Source organism: Mirounga leonina, unplaced genomic scaffold, assembly GCF_011800145.1.
Source record: "Mirounga leonina isolate KUSES-001 unplaced genomic scaffold, KU_Mleo_1.0 Mir_115, whole genome shotgun sequence".
Lineage (NCBI taxonomy): Eukaryota > Metazoa > Chordata > Mammalia > Carnivora > Phocidae > Mirounga > Mirounga leonina.
The window spans coordinates 23,884,036-23,904,982 of NW_023270268.1; the positions used below are offsets into that span (position 1 = coordinate 23,884,036).

Here is a 20,947-nt window from a genome sequence, read left to right on the forward strand (position 1 = left end):
ATTTCTGATTAGTAGGTTTGCATAATGGATAAAATGATGTGGGTTTTGGCCACAAAATGGGTGTTACTTTATCAGCAAAATCATAAGCAACTCGGGAGCTCATAATGACCCTGCCCGCTTAATTGTTCCTCTTAGGATATGAGTCCCATAACTTTTACAATCCCAAATTGCCTCCCCCTGGTTTTAAAAATTCTTTGTTATCTTTCCTAGGATATCAGAGAGGGAAGATTTAAATTTTTAATTCCCAGCCCCTAAATATGCATAATGGGACGTATAGCTCATTCTAGCAGATATCTGCAGTGTTGAAAAGTTTCATATAAATCAATTAAAAATGCACTGGCAGAAATATTTGTTAAAATAACCTGCAGTAAGTTATTTCTGTAAGCCAGCAAACCACTGTATCAGGTAAATCGTCACCTAAAAATGATTCATTTTATAAGTTCAAATTTTTATAGTTCTTTTTTTCTTTGCACGTGGCATATGTGGAGATTCAGCAACATTTTTTTCTTGATATCTTCACAATTTTGAATAGAAAAATAAATACTGTAAAATTTTATTAGTGACTTTAGGAGGCAACGTGTAAGAGATTTGCTTCATAACATTGCCATATAAGAGCACATATTTATTTGGATTGAGGGGTTTGGGAAAAGTGAAGTTTCCCATTAAGCTTCTTTAAACAATTGATGTATTTGCTTTTGACCGAAGCCTTTAATAGTGCTTCCCTGCCTCCTTAAACCTAGTAAGCTGAGCTCAGTTTGAATCTTATTTTTTGAAATGCAACATCATTATAAATGTAAGTTGTTGGACTTTGCTACAATACATGATATCCTCAGGAATAACGAGATGTGTAGTTTCTTGCCCCTAACTAAAGGGTCCAGATTGTGCAGTTTTTATACCTTTCTCTCTCCCCGAACTTACTGCCACTTCAGTGTTACAGGGAATCCTTTGCTTCATTTTTACACTTACTCATTGAAGTGTGAGCCTCGGGGTCTGTCCAGGCCCTTTGGGTGAAGGAAAGTGAAGAGGATGCCATTCAAAGGGCTATTTGTGTGGACGTTTATTTATGGTAAATGTAATTCAGCTGAGATGGGGGAGGCCTGCATTAAAGAAACCCATCAGCGTTAGTTCACGGAAGAAATGCTGAGGGCCTGAACCAGAGCAGTAGGAATGGAAAATAAGGAACCAATTCAAGGAACGTTCTGAAGGAGAATTGGCAGGAATTCATGATTGTTCTCTTATAAAGCAAACAGACAAGAAAAATCAGATTTTTAATTGAAGCTCTTTGCTATTTTTTTTATTAAAAACAGCTACTATAGAAAAATTAAAAAATGTAAGCATAAATACATAAGGAAATACCCGTAATCCTAATTAACAAAAGATAGCCTGATTCATGTTCTTTATACACACACACGTATATGTATGTATACATACATATATGTGTGTACATGTATCTGTCTTACATTTATTCAGATGCTATTCATACCTTTTAATTCTCTACTGAGATATATTTAAGTTATATTCTCCTTTTGCTATCACAGATAATGCTAACATGAACATTATTATAGTTAAGTATTTGTATACATCTTTAATTATCATTTATTTAGGATCAGTTCTCAAAAGTAGAATTACTGGATCAAAAAGCCTTTTGTGTTTTGAAGGTGATTACTAGACATTTCTATATTCAACATTTCCACATTGCCTTTCAGTAAGATTATACCAATTTATACTTTAAATAACAGCCTTTCAGCCCAGGTGACTGGGTGGGTGGTGATGCTATTAATTGAGTTAAACTACATCAGAGGAAAACCTAGTCTGTAGGAGGAAGATAGTGGGTTCAGGTTAGGACATGATAACTGAATTCTTTTCATTAACTCTCTAGATAGTCAAATTCCTTTGGATTATCTTTGTGATAATGACAACAATAATAAAAATAGTAATGACGTTCATCATAACGTTACTGTGTGCCAATCCCCTTGCATGAATTGTCACAAACCCTATGAATAGTGGTAAAATTACCCCCATTTTATAGAGGAGAAAATTGAGATCTAGAGCATTTCAATAACTTGACCAGGTCTAGTAAATAGTAGAGTAGGAATTCAAATTAAAACCCAGGCTTTCTTAACAAATGGATCTTAGAAGTACAGTATGTACAGGAGGTGAAGTCCAGGAATTAAGTATTCTCAAGAAAGTCCAGTATGGTAAAGAGTTATAGCAAAAGAATGGTGGGCATAGTCAGTTCAGAAAGCAACTCGTCTACCTATTTTTCTTGGTACATGGCTAATTCATCTCCCTCTTTTTTTCATTATCCACCCCATTTTAAATACTGCCCATTTTTCAAACTCAAGCCAATATCACTTTGAATCAGTAAAGACTTCCTTGACCACTCAGCCCATCTCTTCTTCCTCGCCACTTGGATTCCACGTGGTGTTTGTCCATCATTGACTTTTATCATGCACTGTCTTTCACTGGTAGTTATTTTTGAATGCTTCCCAAATATACTGTGAGCCATTTTAAGGCAAGTGCTTTCAATTAAGTTCATCAGACCTTTTTGTAAATATCAGGAGCCAGGCACGGGGCTGAATGTTTCTATTTCATTTGTACCAGCCACAATCCTGCAAGATTAATACTGTTACTGTCTGTTCTTTGTAGAGGAGGATGTGAGGCTCAAAACGGTAATTTGCTCAAATTCACATACATAAACTCCTATATGGAATATAACCCTTTATCGATATACTGAGGTGCTTGAGCATGACTTGAAGGAGAGTTAGTATTTGGATGGGCAGGAAAAAGGAGAAAGGGCTTTCCTGTAGTATGAAGAATGGAGAATAGAATGTGGGGAAATGCTGGGCAACAGCTAATAAATAGTCCAGTGAATTAGGACATGAATGCAATTGGGAACAGCCTTCAGGGCACTTCTAGGGAGTGTGAGCATTTTCTCTATAATAGGAAGCCTTTGAAGGTCATTTTGAGTAGTTAAGATAACTTTGGCACTTTGAAAGCAGAAGACCAGAGCAGTGATTTTCATCCCAGCATCTTTTTTCCAAGGGCATCTCAGAGATGGCTTGGGGGATTCAAGAAAGCTTAGTTACACCTGTGATTTATCTGTCAGGAAGTTCCATAGGCTAAATTAAACATCATATTTATTTGCTTCTTGTAGGCATCACAACTCTATACGATAGCACTGGTTCTCTCATTCTTCACGGAAGCTCTAGTCATCATTGGTGTACTTTTTACCCTGAGTTAAGAAAAGGAATGATTACTTAAAAGCTTCTTTGTTCAGAAATTGAAATAATTGTCTGTCGGAAGTAATTAAAAAGAATGTTTGGTGTCTAAGAACATAACTCAAAGAAGAAGGGTCCCCGACTGACAAGGCATTGGTGGACAGGTGGAAAGGAGCAGATGATTCTTTATGATAGAAACAAGGCTAAAATTGATGAACCTTGGGAGTACTGAGTTTTCTGGGGGTTTTTTCCTTGAGTTTTTTTTTTTTTTTTTTCTTGAGTTTTCTGTTTTTTAACGAACACTAACCATGGAGAATGAGGAGAGAATAAAAACTTAAGTAAGATATTGGAGTGCCTGCGTGGCTCTCTGTTGGTTGAGCATCTGACTCTTGGTTTCGGCTTGGGTCATGACCTTAGGGTCCTGGGATTGAGCCCTGCATCAGGCTCTGTGCTCAGCTGGATTCTCTCTCTCCCTCTCCCTCTGCCCCTTCCCCACTGCTCAAGCACACGTGCTCTCTCTCTCTCTAAAATAAATGGATAAATCTTTAAAAAAAAATTTAAGATATTAAGGCACAGTGTGTATAAATGTTAAACAGGAGCCAAATCATATCACTGAAACAAAAAATTCTTTTACCAAGCCCATATCCAAGCATCAGGCATGTAAGCCAGATTTTTGTTTGTTTCATTTAAGCTTTGAAGAAACTATCTTGAAAGGTTAGTTTGTGAAGTATAAGAAAAAGTAAACTTTTAAGTTAGATATCTTCCAAATCTAATGTTTTTAAAGGAAAAGTCAGCCTTTCTTTGGAAATTCTGTTTCAAATTACAAGTTTATGTTCTTGCTAGTTTAATATGTTATCTACAGTTTCATGCTTTTCTCTTCATTCCTCCTTTTTTTCCTTACTCTGATTCTCCCTCCTGAAAATATTCTTTGAACTGTAAGATCTCCTTCCCAACAACCTTTTTAAGTGAGAACTGTTTTTATCTTCTCTGGCCAGATTGTCATCTGATAATCTTATTATGGATCAAACAATCTGTAGCAAAAGAAAAAACACTATATGTGTGCCATAAAGTCAGTGGCCTTTGAGAAGGTAGAAAAGAGGGGAACATAAAAACCACTTTCATTTTTTTACTTGCTTAAATTTTAAGCAAAATTGCATAATAAAAAGTACTTACCAATGATTCTTATTATTCAAAATTCACTAAATTTTAATGGGAGCTTTTCCTCAGATTGTATGAACACAGACCTCCAGGAAAAAAAAAAAAAAAGAAACCTCCAGGAACTCTGCTAGATGTGTTTAACCTCTTAAAGACAAAGTAGCAAAAATGGATTCATGAGAAATTTATGGGTAGCCGTTGTCTGTCCTATTTCCACAATATGGAAACCCACAGGTTTTTGGCTAAGATATTAAGTTCCTTATATAACCTGGAAAGAGAAGTGTAAAAATCATAATAATTTTTAAATATCATGACTGTTTTTTTTTTTTCTTTTCAGCAAATATAAGTATCAGAAACCATGCCTTGAAAATAAATATATTTGGGGAATACACACACACACACAAATATCCCATTTAAATGTTTCTTTTTAAGTAGGCTCCACACCCAACATGGAAGTTGAACTCGACCCTGTTTCTTTTTAAAACCCATCTTTAAATAAAGTGGATGTAATGTGCTACTTTTAGCATGAAAATTTATTGGTACGACTCTGTTCAAACTTATTTCCCATGTTTTCTTTTAATAAGACCACTGTTAACTTAGCAGGAAAAGTTACTCACGGCACCTGCTGAGATTCTCTTCACTGTACACAAAGTAGATGTTATTAAACTGAGGAGAAAGATTAATGTATTTCCTACTAATTCCATAGAAGAGGACATGTATCTTTATTAATGTTAATGGTGGGGGCCTCTCATTATTTTATAGAATAATCTGCTTTAGCAAAGGTTTTTCTTCTGAAGAACTTCGTAACATTTAAAGGTTAATATGTTAGGTAAAGAACAGTATCTTAAGATAAGCGTTTTTATTACAGGACATGATGGGATGGTTTTTATTAAATTATAGGATGATTTGAATGGGGAAGAAGAAAAAGTGCATCGCTTCTTGCCCTCAACTTTAATGCCTTTAATCAAATAATGACCTTCTGGAAAATAGTTAATTTTAAGCATTTGGAAAGATCAATACCACTTTGCCACCAAAAAATGGCCTAGACGATGAAATTTGATGTATTTAAAGTATCATTTCACCCTCTTAACCTAGTAAATAATTTAAAAATGCTTTCAATACCGCTTTGCCACTGTTCTGTTCCTCACTCTTTGAAGTGTGAGGATTGTGCTTGAAAAAGAGGGTCGAAGTTGGTACGTGAAGCATCCAGGCCTCAAACCTGGAAGCCGGGGTGATCCCCTCCATGAGGCCTTGTGTGTCTCTGCATTCGGGCCCCCAGAGAAGTACTGTGTGTTAAGACTGTACTTGAGGCAGCGTGTGTTAAAAACATAAAAAGTGTGAAAATGGAACGCTTCTGGTATGTTAAAGGGGTGGCTTAAAACATCACTAGTCACTTTGCATCTTTGTGATATCTTTAAACCTTCATGCTAAAGGTGAAAGATTCCGCAGCTCTGACAATTAGAACCCATTTTACCCCCAGCTTATAGAACATTGATATGAAATTACCCATGAGTGCCGACAGCTTTGTAAATAAAAAAAAAAAATTGCCCTCTATTAACATGTTTGTGGGCAGATTAAAAACTGTCTTCATTAGCATAAGTAACACTTAAACGGATTCTTTTAAAAGTAGAAAATTATTTGCTGAATGATAAATTGCTAGCTTTATAGTTAGTTGTTGTTGAAAATGTACTCATTCAAAATGCCTGGTGTAGTTTAGTCTACAATACTGAATTTTTTGTGTTGGAAGTACTATTTAATGGATTATGTACTTAATCCTTGTTCCTACTACTTGCTAAAATGTAATTCATGCTTTCCACTAAAATGTTTGTATCAAATACCTCCCTATTTAGATTGATTTCTTTTAATATCATATATTATTATACTAGGTGCCCCAGAGATTGGAACAAAATACTCCTGCAAATAACACATAAAAGATGAGGGTGAGGGGAAATAAATACAGACTATAAAATGTTTTGCTTTTTAGAATTCAAATTATCCTTCCGTTTCTTAAAATGCATTTTTCCTTCTTCGTTGCAGCAAGAATTGTCATTTTCTTTCTTTTTTTTTTTTTTTTTTTTATAGCTCTTGGGTTTAAAATGTATATGTACATAACAGTAAGAGATACATATCTGTATATTGTACGCACTGTATGAAATGAGTTTTTTTTTCTCAGAGAATACTGAAGCCTCTTTTCCCCTGGAAAGCTAGCTGTGTAACGTGCTCCCAGCTTTGTCACAGAACGGGCTCTTGGAAGGGTTCTCCTTTTTACATGCGTGAGGCTGTAGAGGTACAATAAATTCATTCAAGAAAGGAGGTTACTTCTCTGCCTCAATTAAAATCACTGCACACCCCTTCTCTGTTAAAATGTTCAAAGTGAATTGACTTGAATTAATTGTTCTAAAAAGAGTGGAGTGGAAATCAAGGATTGAGTTTGGTTGGAAATTAGCAGCTGAGAGATGAAGGTGCCAGGATTTTTATTTAAATGTGGTACAACAAGATTCTGTCAGTAAAGCACATCATTAGAATATTGAGTTTAGAACTGCTAATTTTTCCTTTAAAATGAGCATACAGTCATGTGTTTCATGGACCATAATAAATCGCCATTGTGTTGTCATTGAGTTTGTTTTGCTTTTTTTCAGTACTGGTTTGGCAGTCATTCTGCATTTTCTCTCTTTCCTTTTTCCCCCCCCGATCTTACTTTTTTTTTTTTTTTTTAAATAGATCCCTCACCGAAACCAGTCAAACGAATGTTATTTATTTCATGCAGTCTTAGGTTTAGCATCTTCTGCACCATTTTCTTGCTTACGGTAGCAAGACATTTGCAGATGGTTCTTGGTTACTATAAAGTACATAACAGTATTTCCTTTGTGGCAGATGGATTTAAGACTTTTAGTTCTCAATAAATGTAGGTTTACAATACATAACTTTACAGGATTTGTGTTGTATATAACAGGTTTGAACATATTATCTCAGAATTCATCTGCATGGCATTTTCAGCTTATTCAGGGTTCATGCCAGTTTTTTTAAGTAATAGGGGGAGCGCTGTGATTGATAGCAACAGCTCAAGGCGTGATTTTGAATAGAAACAAAGGGTTTAGAACAGAAGGTGTCAAATTAAACTTCGTCAGTTTGAAAAGTAGTAACATCCTGAAAGTTTTACTAATTTATTTACATGTGGCTACTGTTTATATTTTGCCCTCTTTATATGCAGTGTAATGTTGCTTGGCAAATTTACTACATTTAAAGTTTAGGTTGTTCCTTGTACCATTTTAGTTTTCTGAGAATGGATCAGTCTCATTATTTTAAGGCTGTTACTCTCCTGTCTTTTCTACTGTACAGAACAGTCGTGATCTAATTTAATTTGGGAAGCAGCTCACTACTCCTGCCTATGGTCTTACAATATTTCAAGTCCCAGAGACCGCTCTTAAAAATGTAATTACGTTCACATTTTGCAACAAAGTACCGCATTTCATTTCTGGTCTCTCCTCTACCAAGTAAATCTATACATTTATCATTTAAAAACCAATACAGTACTTAGGGGAATCATCATTATTTGTCAGATATTACAATATTCTGACATGTTCATTGTCTTACCAAGTTTATTTGCTCTAACAATATCACTTATGAAAAAGTGACCTAGAAAAAGGTACTGGGGAATTAGAAAGCATTTGGCTTTTTTAGTCACTTTGTGCAAAACATAGATCAGATTACTGTCATCATTAATAGAGTCTCAATTGATAGGATTTGAGGTAGTCAGAATATTCCAAGGTATTTAAATAGTATTAGAATGAATTGATCTTATTTTTGCCAGCATAAATTGGGAATGAGCCAGTGTCTCTGCTGACAAAGAACTAGCGTGTCAAAATGTCTGTTTTCCATTATTTTTTAAGAGATACACACATCAAGAAAAGCACTCCCCCCTTAATTTTTTTTTCTTCTTTTTGGAATACCCTTGTAGAACTAACAGTTCCCAGCTGCACCGTTAAATATTTTTCTAAGCATCATCTGATTTCAGTCTCTTAAAATCATCATGTCTCTTGAAAGGCTAGCAGAGACATGCTTCAAACTTATAATTTATCAAATTATTTTTAGATAAGGAATTAGAAGTATTATTTAAGGGCAGAGGTTAATAGCAAACTACTGGAAATGTTATGTTAGTCATGGGCAATTAATAAAAATAAGGATCCATCTCATAAGTATAGAGACACAGAAGTGACAATATGAGCAAAATATTTGTTGAATGAGTCAGGGCTCCTTTTCTGAAATATTTGTTAAACCAGCATGAGTGTGATTGTTTAGGAATTAGCTATCATTATTAGCCATTTTAAAAGAACTAATGATTTTCTTTTCCAAAGAACATCTGTGATCCACATGTTTTTTCACATATATCCGAGTGCTAACTGATCTGTTACTTTAAAAAGTTTCTAAAGGATTGGAAAAATTATTGGCGTTTTTCAGCTCTCTCAAGCATCTTTTCTCACGTGAATTGTTCTTAATTTAACTTTTAGCAATTTTTAGTTACAAGCGTTTATTTCTTTAAAAAAAAATCTTAGATATTCGATGTTTAGCATGTATTGCAATAGTATACAGTACTAGCTAAGTACAAAAAAACTCCCCCCCCAAAACAACTTTTCTGTTCTGTTTTTTTATGAACCTGCTAACATCTGGAAAGGTAAATAGAATTGTAGCAATTTGCTCTGTTTAGGCATGGGGGCCTGTCAATTGCTGTAGCTGAAGAATGGAGACAAAGGGGAGGAGGAGAGTCATTTTAACCATAGTTAATATTCAAGCCTACAGGAAGATGTAGATCTAAAACCTGCACAGCATCAAAACTTAGAGGTAAAGTGTAAAGAAATAGCTGAGATGTAGGAAAATATAAAATGTTTTCATGGCTCAATCCAGATAGCAAATATTTGCCAATAAGAGCTAAATAAACATCTCCAGGGCATCATATGCAAGTGGGTCTCAAATACTTCAACTACTCAAATACAGTTCGAGAGTTAATATTATACTCATATAAATAGAGCTAAAATGTGACACATCATCATATTTTTCTGGAAATAAACATAGAATTGCCATGGTTAGAAAAGAAGCATAGTCGGTGACATTCTAATCACAATTATTATTTTTTTTAAACTAATATTCTCTCAGGTAAATCTTCAGTTTACTGCCTGCTCTCTTAGCCTTGAATTACGCATTCAGTGGCATTGAATGAGTGCATGATTGCATGACCGTCCCCTTGTACGTGTTTGTTTAATTACAAGACCTGCTGAGTAGAAAAACAAATGTCTCAGAAAAATTAGTAGATCTCATGAGGGTTAGCAACAAACAGTCACTCACCCTTGGCTGGTTAGTAGGTGGGCCTTGGGAAGCTGATGTTATCAGCTCTCCAGCTTTTCTTTTAAATTCTCTCAAATAGGCCATCTGGGGAAGAATGGGCCTTATTTCTTTTCACCGTATATTGCAGTTGGAAGGGGAAGGAGAATTTTCTCCAGTGGTTCAGTTTGGGAAGAAGGGAAGAAAAGTCATACCATTCTCTGGTCTCACCCCAAACAACAATCGCAACAACACACACACACACAAAAACCCTCTCCTTGGCTAGTTCTAAAATCAGATAATAAACTGTGCTCCTTCCACTCCCATCCAACTAATTTACTTGGAATTTCCAAGAAATCCCTTCATCTTAGGTCAAGTCCCTAAAGCAGAGCCTAAGACAGGGAATCGGGTGTCTATGATTTGGTGAAGGACCCGGAAGGAGTGAGGGAGGATAGGGAAGAGGAGAAGGGGTCCAGTAAGAATATGGTCTCAGGTAGTCTGTATTGATGAGGGGAGGGCCATCTCCAGAGAGTAGATTGAAGGGTTGAGTGAGTTGTTACTTTGAGGGAAGAGGGCAGGGACATTGTACCACGGGGTAAGCCAATCACTGGCCACCCCAGGGTGTGAGGGGGGTCAGTGAGGACGTGGAGTAATTGTCCAGTCATCTCCAAACATTGCTCCAGAGAAGAGTATGGCTGTGAGCTTTTAGCAGGCAGCACGGCAGCTGGAGGTGGTTGCCTTGCTTGGCAAAGGGGGTCTGGGTGGGACAGGCTCCCTCTTACTCTCCACCCCATTGCCTAGTGTCCATCATGGCAGCCAAGATGAAGAACGTTTGGCATGAGGATTAGAAAATGTTAGACGATGTACTCTCTTGGACCACTCAGTTCTTGATAATCTGAGGATCAAAAATGGGGCCTTAAGGGAGTCATCAGAGAGGTTCAGGTTTTGGCATTCATTGGACATTTCCTTCTCTCTCAGCTCAGGAAATCTATTAAAATTCTTGTCTGGTGAATCATATTTCGCGCACTGCAATGAGCAGGAAAAAACAGGCTCCGAGATGTCCTTTTGGAAAGTTGTTTCTTGGAGAAGTCTTCTAACGCCCATTCTGATCATTATGCTTTACACTGGATGGCATCCTTGCTCATTGTACTGCACGTGTCTTTTCTCTGTCTCTCACACACACACGCACACGCACACGCATTTTTACATGTAGTTTCCTTCCTAATACAAAAATCCTAAACTTTGGGAATCCTTTTAGGAAACAAATTATTTTAAAAATCTGTCCTGTCTCTTCTTAAATACCTTCAGGATCTCAGATGGCCGCTCATCCGACAAGAAAGCTGGGCAAGACAAGAAGCACGTTCAACTTTGCTTTTCTCCTATTTCACATATTGCAAAGTCCGTGGTAAATGTGTCTTGCCCTTGGAATCATAAAAAACATGACCTTCCTTTAAGATGCAAATCTGAACATTTATTAGAAACAGAGCCTGCCTCCTTGACAGCCACAGCTATTCTCTCTTAACAGGTTAAAAACATTTTTTAAGCAGATTGGAGTGTTTTTGAGCATATAAAAAAAAGTTAACTTCACAGGGTCTTTTCTTTTTAGCTCTTAATGGAAAATATCAGCTCCCCACAGGCATAACTGACCTATTATGCCCTTGTCTCTAAGGGGTGGTTGTGTGAGCTGTTACGCTGGAAAGAAGATCCTTCTCCAGAAAACAGGACTCTGTGGGAGAACCTCTCCATGATCCGAAGGTTCCTCAGTCTTCCTCAGCCAGAACGTGATGCCATTTATGAACAGGAGAGCAACGCGGTGCATCACCATGGCGACAGGCCGCCCCACATTATCCATGTTCCAGCAGAGCAGATTCAGGTTCGTTTACCTTGGCCAATTCAATATAGCACTAAGTAAATAGAGCTTTAAACTTAGCAGGGAAATTAGCGTCTCTCTTCTTGCCGCCAGTCTAAACATAGGCTTTATTAGCAAGAGATAACGATACACTGCCATCTTGCTCGTGGGAATAAAAGGAAAATTAGCACACTTTTTCCAACATGTGTATTGTGTTCCTTCTCCCTCATTTCCCCAACCACAAAATGCCAGGAACCCCCCTTTTTTACACTTCTGGTTTGGCAAGTGCGTCTTTGTTAGAATTGGGTTGTTTTTTGTGTGAGAGGTCAAATTTTGTTTTTTGTTGTTTTAAAATCCATTTAAAAAATACCACCTATTTTTTAATGACTACCAATACTGCCGTTTCTGTAGAGGAGGTTGTACAATCAGAACTTTCTACCTTGGATACTGTCCCAAGAGAGGAGGGGAGGGAAGCCTAATTGGAATCTTGTTTCTGACTAATCTTGTTTCTGGCCCTTCCTTCACCTTGTCGCTGTCTCCCCACACCCTCACAGAACACAGGTTAGGGGTGAGTCATGTCTGTTTGTCTTTCCTTTAGAGCCCCTCTCCCACCAGCCTTGGGAAAGGAGAGTCTAGAGGCGTTTTCTTACCAGGCCTGCTGACCCCTGCACCATGGCTCGGTGCTGCTCCTCAGGTGAGCGGGCACAAGTTACCTATGCCAGCAAGAGAGGGGGTGGTGTAAAGACCTGCTCCCTTGGTCAGAATTTGCAGACTTGCAGAGGACGTACTAACCATGGTGGTGGCCGAAGACCACTGTGCCAGCAGATTCAGCCTTGTGCTTAGCGGGTTCTGTCATGGGACTTGTCTCCATTCGTCCGCTGAGGGACCTCCCCTATGAAGCTAGATTGGAAAGCTCTGGGACCGGGTAGTTTTTTGGTGCCCTATGGCCTTGATTTCTGAGGAAGCGTGTTGAATGAACTGGGGCTGTAGAACCTATTTCTGTTAAATCTAAGGGGATGTTGTTATAACGCTTTTCCCTTTAAGAGAAAATTCCATTGCCTTCCAGAGTCCTAAAATTCTACTGTCTTTGTTGAATCACCTGCATTATTTCTTGGTATTGCTGTGGGCGTGGGTGGGGAATGTATATATTTATCTAGTTAAAAACAGTGATAGAGTTATCCATCCACTAAGGAAAAAAAAAAAAGTCCTTGAGTGTGTATTAAAGATAAATTGGAAAAGGGAATCCCTTAGGATATCAAGCACTAAAATAATCATGAAAGCCTGAAAAACTTACTGTTGTTTGGCAAAAACAAAAAAAAGAGACAGGTATATGTATAGTAATAAAAATAGTACTTGTTTGAAGATGCAAATTGTTTTTAATAAAATTGTTTCTTAGGGGAATAAAAGGAAATGCTTAGGCACAGTATAAACGCTCTAATATTTTGCCGCTTACTCAGGTTGATTTGCTTTGATGATAAGAATTATAGATATAGAGTGTACAGTATGTGCATGTGTTACACATTTGTTACGTATAATTGTGTATGGAAATTACAGAACACATACAGACACTAATTACGAAAACGTGTCTGTATACACTAAATCTAAATTCTAATCACATGAGTTTACTATAGACAAAACAATTTGCTAGCCGTTCGTTGTGCGGTGGATCAACCTTTTACTTTTCGGTAAGGAAAAGAAACTTGCAGCGTCAGCCTAGTGCAATTTGGTAAGAGATTGTGTGTGTATTAAATCGGAACTGACTGGTAGGAAATTCACAAACGTGAGAATCTCAAAAATCCTTTGGAGTCTTAAGGGATCCTGCTGAAGAAGAGCAGGCGTTTATCCATTTTATTTGGAGTTTAAATAAGGCTTTCTGTTCTTGCTCCATGCTTCAGCCATGGATGAAATGGGGCAAAACACAGGTTTCTTTCTCCCAGGGCTCTGTAGCACTCCTTTCGAAAACGCCTTTGAAATCCTTACTCCTCCGTCTTCATTTTAAATCTTTGTTAATTATTTACATCGTAATTTGCTTTGCTGTCTTCGCCTTCCGATGCATATCCTGGTGAAGTCCACGGCTCACATTTTCAGCGCGCTGAACTCTCACTTCCGTGAGCCGGGCCGGAAACGAAGGGGAGGGAGGTTCCGCTGACCTCCGATAAGGAAGCCCCGCAGCGCCCCCCCGCGCGCCCCCGCCCAAAACCCTGGTCGTGCCTCCCCCTCCTGGTTCTTACCACTTTGACTTCTCTCCCTGGTGCCGTGGGCCGTCTGGCTGGCCTCCCTTTGCGTCCTGGATCTCTGTCCCCCTCGGAGGAGCTCCCGGTGGGATTCCCAGCCCCCTGTCGCCTCCTCCGAGCCGGCTCCGTCCGCGCGCGGGAAGAACGCAGAGCCCTGACCGTCCGCTTGTTTCTTTGCAGCCGCAGCCGCAGGCGCAGGCGCAGCAGCAGCCGGCGCCGCCGCCCCCGCAGGCGCAGGCGCAGCAGCAGCCCGCCGGGCCCCGGCTCCCCCCGCGGCAGCCCACCGTGGCCTCGCCCGCCGAGGCCGAGGACGAGAACCGGCAGAAGACCCGGCCGCGGACGAAGATTTCCGTGGAAGCCCTGGGCATCCTCCAGAGCTTCATCCAAGACGTAGGCCTGTACCCGGACGAAGAGGCCATCCAGACTCTGTCCGCGCAGCTTGACCTGCCCAAGTACACCATCATCAAGTTCTTTCAGAACCAGCGCTATTATCTCAAGCACCACGGCAAACTGAAGGACAACTCCGGCCTGGAGGTGGATGTGGCCGAGTACAAAGAGGAGGAGTTGCTTAAGGATTCGGAAGAGAGCGTCCCAGACAAAAATGCCAACACCCTTTTCTCGGTGAAGCTGGAGGAAGAGCTGTCAGTGGAAGGAAGCACGGACATCAGCGCGGACTTGAAAGACTGAGGTCCAAGTACTGCTTTCATTCAGCAGTGCCACTGGTATTTACTGACGAAAGGAGAAGTCCACCTTGTATTCCCTCCGAAAACCTTTGTTGTTCCTTGTTCGGCCAATGAATCTTCAGAAACTTGCACAAACAGGGAAGTTGAGAAAGGATAATACAGACTGCACTAAACGTTTTACTCTGTTTTACAAACTGCTTGGCAGCCCCAGGTGAAGCGTCGAGGATTGTTTGGTATTAAAAATTAAAATTTGTGTTCACGGGACACATCAAGGTGTGTACCCCGTAAGCATGATACCAGTGATTTTTTTTCTTCTTTTTTTAAGAAATTATTATTCTGGAGCCTCAAACAAGCATTATAACTTCTGTGATTATTATTTCCTTCCTTTAATTATTTCTGTAACACTCCACACTGATCTTTGGAAACGCGCCCCTCATTTTAAAAAAAAGAAAAAAAAAAGAGTTTGTTACTCTATTGTATGTTACAAAAGAACTATAGACTGTGGAATGCAGTTTAAAGATGACATATGCCAACAAATGCCTTGTATTATATGGCACTGCCGTAATTCAAATTTGTTTTTATTTTGGAAATAAAAGTTCACTGTAATTTTTTTCATTCTCATTGTTACATGATTTTTTAAAAAATGAAAAGAAAATGTGAAACACAATTTAGTCCTCATTATTTATTTGTAGATCCTGCAGCATCATGTTGTAATTAATTTTTTGGAAGTTTCCGTTAAATGTAATATTGCTTCTCTTGTTACCATACTGATTCTTTTCTATTTATAAATGTATTTTGATGGGCAGTAAAACAAAGTGTCTTAAAAGTTTTAAATAGAGAAAATGTGCTTTACACAGTTGCCTATAAAAAGTGCTCTATGTTATCCAAGCAATTCATACTATAAGCTTCACTCTTATTGTTGTATGCAATTTTTACTATCATGCAAATAAGCTTAGGTAAATAAAACTAATAGATCACCTTAGAAAATTATGCAATTAATGTGAAAATAATTGATGTTTGCAATGTGTCTTCCTTTGGTTTACAATCAATTTTAAAGCTACATCTGTATAAAATTTCTGTATAAAGGTGTATTTCTTTTTTATGAGTTTATGGCTATGAAAACACCAGCTATTTTGTTACAGCTGGCTGTTTTTATAAGTGTATCACAATTTTCTTTATGCAGAAATGTTCTGATTAGGAGTGGTTATTGACTGTAACTACACAATTAAAATTGTTTGTATGGTATGACATGGTAGGGTTTGTCTGCTTATGTGAAGTAACTTTAAAGAGTCAAAGATGGCCCTCTCAGTTAGGTGCATGTTAATATTTTCTTGATGATATTTTACTGATTTTAAAAAGAGCGATTGAAAAGTCACTAGAAACACTGTAAATTTAAATCACAAACACGCGCTCATTTTTTAAGTTTAACAGTGAAGACCATGACCTGTTTGGGGTTAGCATTTTGCCTAATAAACAGAGATAGTAGGATAGTCAGAAGACCTGCCAACAAAAACATAAATCTAGTCTCTAGGAATTATGTGCTTAGAGTGAATTCATCTGCATTTGTTTCACAATATTTAATTATGGCAACACTTCTTTTAAGCTAATGTATAAATATTTTAAAGGCCTTTAACAGTAACATTAAGTAGGGAAAAAATGGACCTTCTGTATAAAAACCTCTTAGTAAGCAATGTATTTTTTTTAAGTTATAAATGGAATAGAAGTTAATAACTGAGCTCATTTGGTTGTGTATGTCCTAACTATGAGAACTAAATGAAGAAAGTAAGAATATCACACCTGGAATTTAAACACCGTCTTCAAAATTCTTGCAACATAAAACTCCATACACGCCATGATATAAAATGAGGTGTGCTGATGGTCACGGAAAGGATTGAGGCCAGGGTTTCGGGCTTTGTTATCATTTTTTTTGTATTCACTTTATCTTTTGCTGCTTCTTTTAAAGACTTCTTAGATGTTAATAAGGGTATCTGGGTTCCTTGATAGTTGGTTCTGAAATTGTCCAATCTCTTCATGACTAACATTTTTCCAGGCACTGATGAGCTCATTGGTAGGCAACTGGGCTGCTTTTAATATTGAACTTTTACTTAAGAAACTAAAATGGCATCATTGAAGACTCCCGATTCAGCTGTAAAAGTACTATTTACTTTGGAAGCACAGCTGAACTGCTTTGAAGGCAGCTGGTTTGCTGTAACTTGAAACTGTATTGAAAAAATTTTCAGTTCTTTATTAAATAAGAAGACAACTTTTAAACATTCTTGCTCACTTACAGTTCAGAAAACCATTTGAAGAAAAGAAATTTGAATTAATAAATTAGAAACTAGATTTTATATAGTAAAAAAATGAATAAATAGAAACTAGTATGCCATGAAGTTTTTTACAAAATCCTTTCTTTCTCCTTTTTTTCCTCTGGGCTTAGAGGGAAAAGCTAGAGCAAAAAGTAGTCTTTGATTTTATTTTAATTTTTTAACTAGCCCAACAGAATATAAAGGTGTCAGAAACTTTAATTATTTTGGAAGGAAAAATTGGGTTGCAAATACGATTTTGCCATTCTCAATAAGCTAATGTCTTTTGAAATAACATTTTGAATGAATTTGATGAGTGTGTGTGAGAAATCAATACAATACTAATAGTCTCACTTAGACCCTTTAACTTAAGCAGCATAATCTTCCTAATACAATCTTTTAAACCAAAAATAAATAAATAAAAAGCACATATCAGAAAACAGTTGATGGTCATGTCATGATGGAGTGAGCAAAATTGTTTTCAGGGAAGACGGCACAATTTGGAAATGATTTGTTTGGGTGATCTTCCACATTGCTCCCCCAATGTCATTTATTGTTCATACCAGTCCTCCTACCAGTGGCTATGGTAAAACTCCTTGAACAAGCTTCATTGTGTCCAAGTATTTCAGAAACTTTTAAAAGCTGGGCATGACATAGCGCTTTGTGCTGTTAAGACCTTAGCAGAGTCAGGTAGTTTACGGGTAATATTCAACCTTGTGCATCTGAATCTGTCATGGATTCCTTCCCTCAGCACTTTGCCACTAATTTGTATTACACTCTGTGGCCATATAATACTTGCACATTATGCAAAAAATAATGTTGACAGTATCTCCCTGGCACGTAATATGCAGAGTTGACACATAACCTTTGAAAACCAAGGTAACTAATACGTGTGCCCTAGTTGTGTGGCACTTGGTTAAAAAGTCTGTACATATGTATAAAATGTGTATTGATTAACATTTAGTCCTAAGGAATTCTGAGCTTAAAAGAAGTGGGTTTTTTTTTTTCCAAGTAGTGATATCTATATCTAACTGTGCTTATCTAAAATATGTAGCTTGAGTAGAAAACATTTTCAAATGGTTCAACATTGAGTAAAAATGACAATCCCATACATTCCATTATTAAATTCTGCCCTATTCCCTATTGTTATCATCAGCTGATATTAAGGTCCTTGATTGTCACGATATTATCAATAAATGAGGTATTCTGAACTGCCTGGTGATATTTTCAAAAAGAGCAATTAAAATGTGTATACCCTATAGCCAATAAAAATAGGACTATCTTGCTGAAGCCAGCCAAAAATTTGCATGATAGTGTGGAAGGTTCAAATGAAGGTTCAAAAATATGAATCACATTTAAAATATCAGAAGATACTGATGCTATAGTTTATCTTACCAATAAATATTTTTTACTTTTAAAGGGGGCATATTATGGATTCAGTATTTCTTCTGAGGCAATCCTTTTAATGTGAATACTAAATACTTGCATGTCTTTTGACAAAGGTTAAATTACAATCTATTAACATGCAGATTTTTGATAAAATACAAAGTACCCTTATTAAAGAAATGTGGTGGAAGGTGTATGTCCAGAATACGATTACCTGTTTAACAATACCAAATGTTAAATAAAAATAGTTTGGAATTAATGTTTAAAAGACGAGCAACATTTTTAAGCCTTTCTTACATTACCCTACTTACATGAATCATGTATTTCCAAATTTAACTTTATCAAAATAATTCCAAAAAGTTCCATTATGGCTTCTTGCCTTATGCCAGGGTTGTGTATGAAGTCAGCTTCTGTCAACTATTTTCAGTTGCTAGTATCCCTATTGTGATCAAAAGCATGAAACTTGGACCCCTGTTCTCTATGATGATGTTTGATGAGGAGATGCAATAAAACAGTACCTTATACTTGTTGCCTGGCCAAGGAAACACACTCTCAAGGGACCTATTTTGCTCTAAATTAAATATTGAACATTATTTCAGTACTATTAGTTGAAATTTTTTTTTTTTTTTAAGATTTTATGTATTTGACAGAGAGAGATAGGGCAGGAACACAAGCAGGGGGAGTGGGAGAGGGAGAAGCAGGCTCGATGCGGGGCTCGATGCGGGGCTCGATGCGGGGCTCGATCCCAGGACCCTGGGATCATGACCTGAGCCGAAGGCAGATGCTTAACCACTGAGCCACCCAGGCGCCCCTAGTTGAAATTTTTTTACCGTTACTCTTTGCTTTTTGTGGTATTTAAATACATTTTCATTACAGTGACAGAATCTAATCCCGTCTTTACACTCCGCCAAAAGATAGGATGCCCCATGTGTTGCTCTGATATTCCACTCACAAAAGAACACACGGTACCTGTTAAATGAGAATGTCGAGAACTTTCTAATATTTAATGTCTGTTAGTTCATCAAGTCTGTGGCAGAGTGATGCAAAGTGAGCATTTATTCAAAGCACGAACTGTCCAACAGCATCTTACTGTGGCAACAGGTTTCCCCTACTCCACCTCTGTTTCCCATTTTAATGTCCAAATTTTACCAGATCTCTCTCAAAGGCTTCTTACCTTTGAGTAGGAAGCACACTCAGATATGCTTAAAATGAAAATCACAACACCATCCGTAGAAGACTTTGTTATATAAGGCACTGCCACAAACCTATCTCCATTCCACTCCGAGGTACAGAAGGCAGGCTCTGAAACTCCCCCTTCAAAGACCAGGGAGGGCCAACTCAAAACAGGCTGATTGCTTCAGCTCTTAAGTGGCCTCATCGGTTTCAAACCCAAGCCTTCTACCCTTGCATTCCTATCGCTACTTCTCCTTAATAAAAGCTTTTTCAAATGCAGAAAATGTAAAAACATTCATCGCCATTCAGAATTTTCAGAAATCTAATGTAGCATGTATTTTGCTAATAGGAAAAAGTCTGTCACTGAGTAATTGAAATCAAGTGTATGAAATATTATCCCCCAGATTCTGCTGTCCTGGTGTAAGAGCCGTATACACAAAATATTTTTTTTCTAAAAAAGCATACACTTTGTTGTAGGAATGTTCAGATATACGGAAAAAAGGTAGAATAATATAATGAACCCCTGATGATTCATTCCCAGTTCAACAATTGTAACATTTTCCCATTAATAAGTACTTTGTGAAACTCATTAAAATTAAGATGAAACTTTTATGAAAATATTCAAACTGTTCAGTGGGTTTTGCCCATAATGATATTCTGACATTATCTTACGCTTTGCAAAGTAATGAATTTTCTGATTCTTAGAGAAAATATTGAAACGAAGTTTTTCTCAGAACGCTGAGAATTTTCAAAAAGCCAATTTTAGGAGAACCTGTGAGAATTCCACAAATATTTGTAACATAAAAAAAGAGACAACCCAGCCTCTCTTTATTTATAAACAATACGTGCTTTCATATCATTGTTGAAACTAAAGTACATAATTTTCAGTTATGCATAATAAAATATGTAATTAAGCAACATTCCATAGTGGATTAAAGAATTAAAAGCTTCAGGTGCAGAAAAGAATTTGTTGGCATTTTCTTTTTCAAGGTGGTATTTTGAGGTGTTCCTTTTCATTTTCCTTTGACATCTTATACACAAATAAATAGACAGAAACAGGTGAGAAGCAGAGAAATGAAGAATTGGCTCCTACCACAATAGACCTGAAAAATAGTGAGGTAGCGTATTTGCAATGTGCCCATAAAGGCTAAACTAAAAAGGACAGAAATCTTCTTAGCCTGGGGAGAAAAAAAATCTCTAAATGGGGGCGTGTGTTTCAAGAAAGAGAAATAACATACTAAAAAGTTAACTGCACTCAATCATCCTACATTTCAAACTACATTAAATTAATCACACTCCAATTGGTCGAGTCCAGTAGACTTATTTTTCAAGTGAAGAACTACATTTAATTAATAATCCTGTGCTAGTGATATGAGGAATTCTTAATCGCAGGAAACAAACTGAGTGTTGTTGGAGTGGGGGGTGGGGTGGGAGGGATGGGGAGACTGGGTGATAGACACTGGGGAGGGTATGTGCTCTGGTAAGCGCTGTGAATTGTGCAAGACTGTTGAATCTCAGATCTGTACCTCTGAAACAAAAAATGCAATATATGTTAAGAAAAAAAAAAAAAGAAGAAGAAGAAGGTAGCGGGAGGGGAAGAATGAAGCGGGGGAAATCGGAGGGGTAG

The 20,947-nt window shown here is 37.5% G+C and overlaps 1 protein-coding gene across 3 annotated transcripts in view; it reads left to right on the plus strand.

Annotated features, from left to right (window-relative positions):
• The window catches only part of SATB1 (SATB homeobox 1), a 78,348-nt gene extending 63,275 nt beyond the window's left edge, over positions 1 to 15,073 (plus strand). Inside the window, exons 9-11 of one of the 3 annotated variants that reach the window (XM_034993982.1) lie at positions 11,362 to 11,565; positions 12,140 to 12,235; positions 13,926 to 15,073. In XM_034993982.1, coding sequence (XP_034849873.1) covers positions 11,362 to 11,565; positions 12,140 to 12,235; positions 13,926 to 14,462 — 837 coding nt within the window. In that variant the 3' untranslated portion in view covers positions 14,463 to 15,073. The remainder of the gene's footprint in view (positions 1 to 11,361; positions 11,566 to 12,139; positions 12,236 to 13,925) is intronic. The other 2 variants (XM_034993965.1, XM_034993972.1) reach the window with 2 other exon arrangements.
• The last annotated feature ends 5,874 nt before the right edge of the window (positions 15,074 to 20,947 follow it).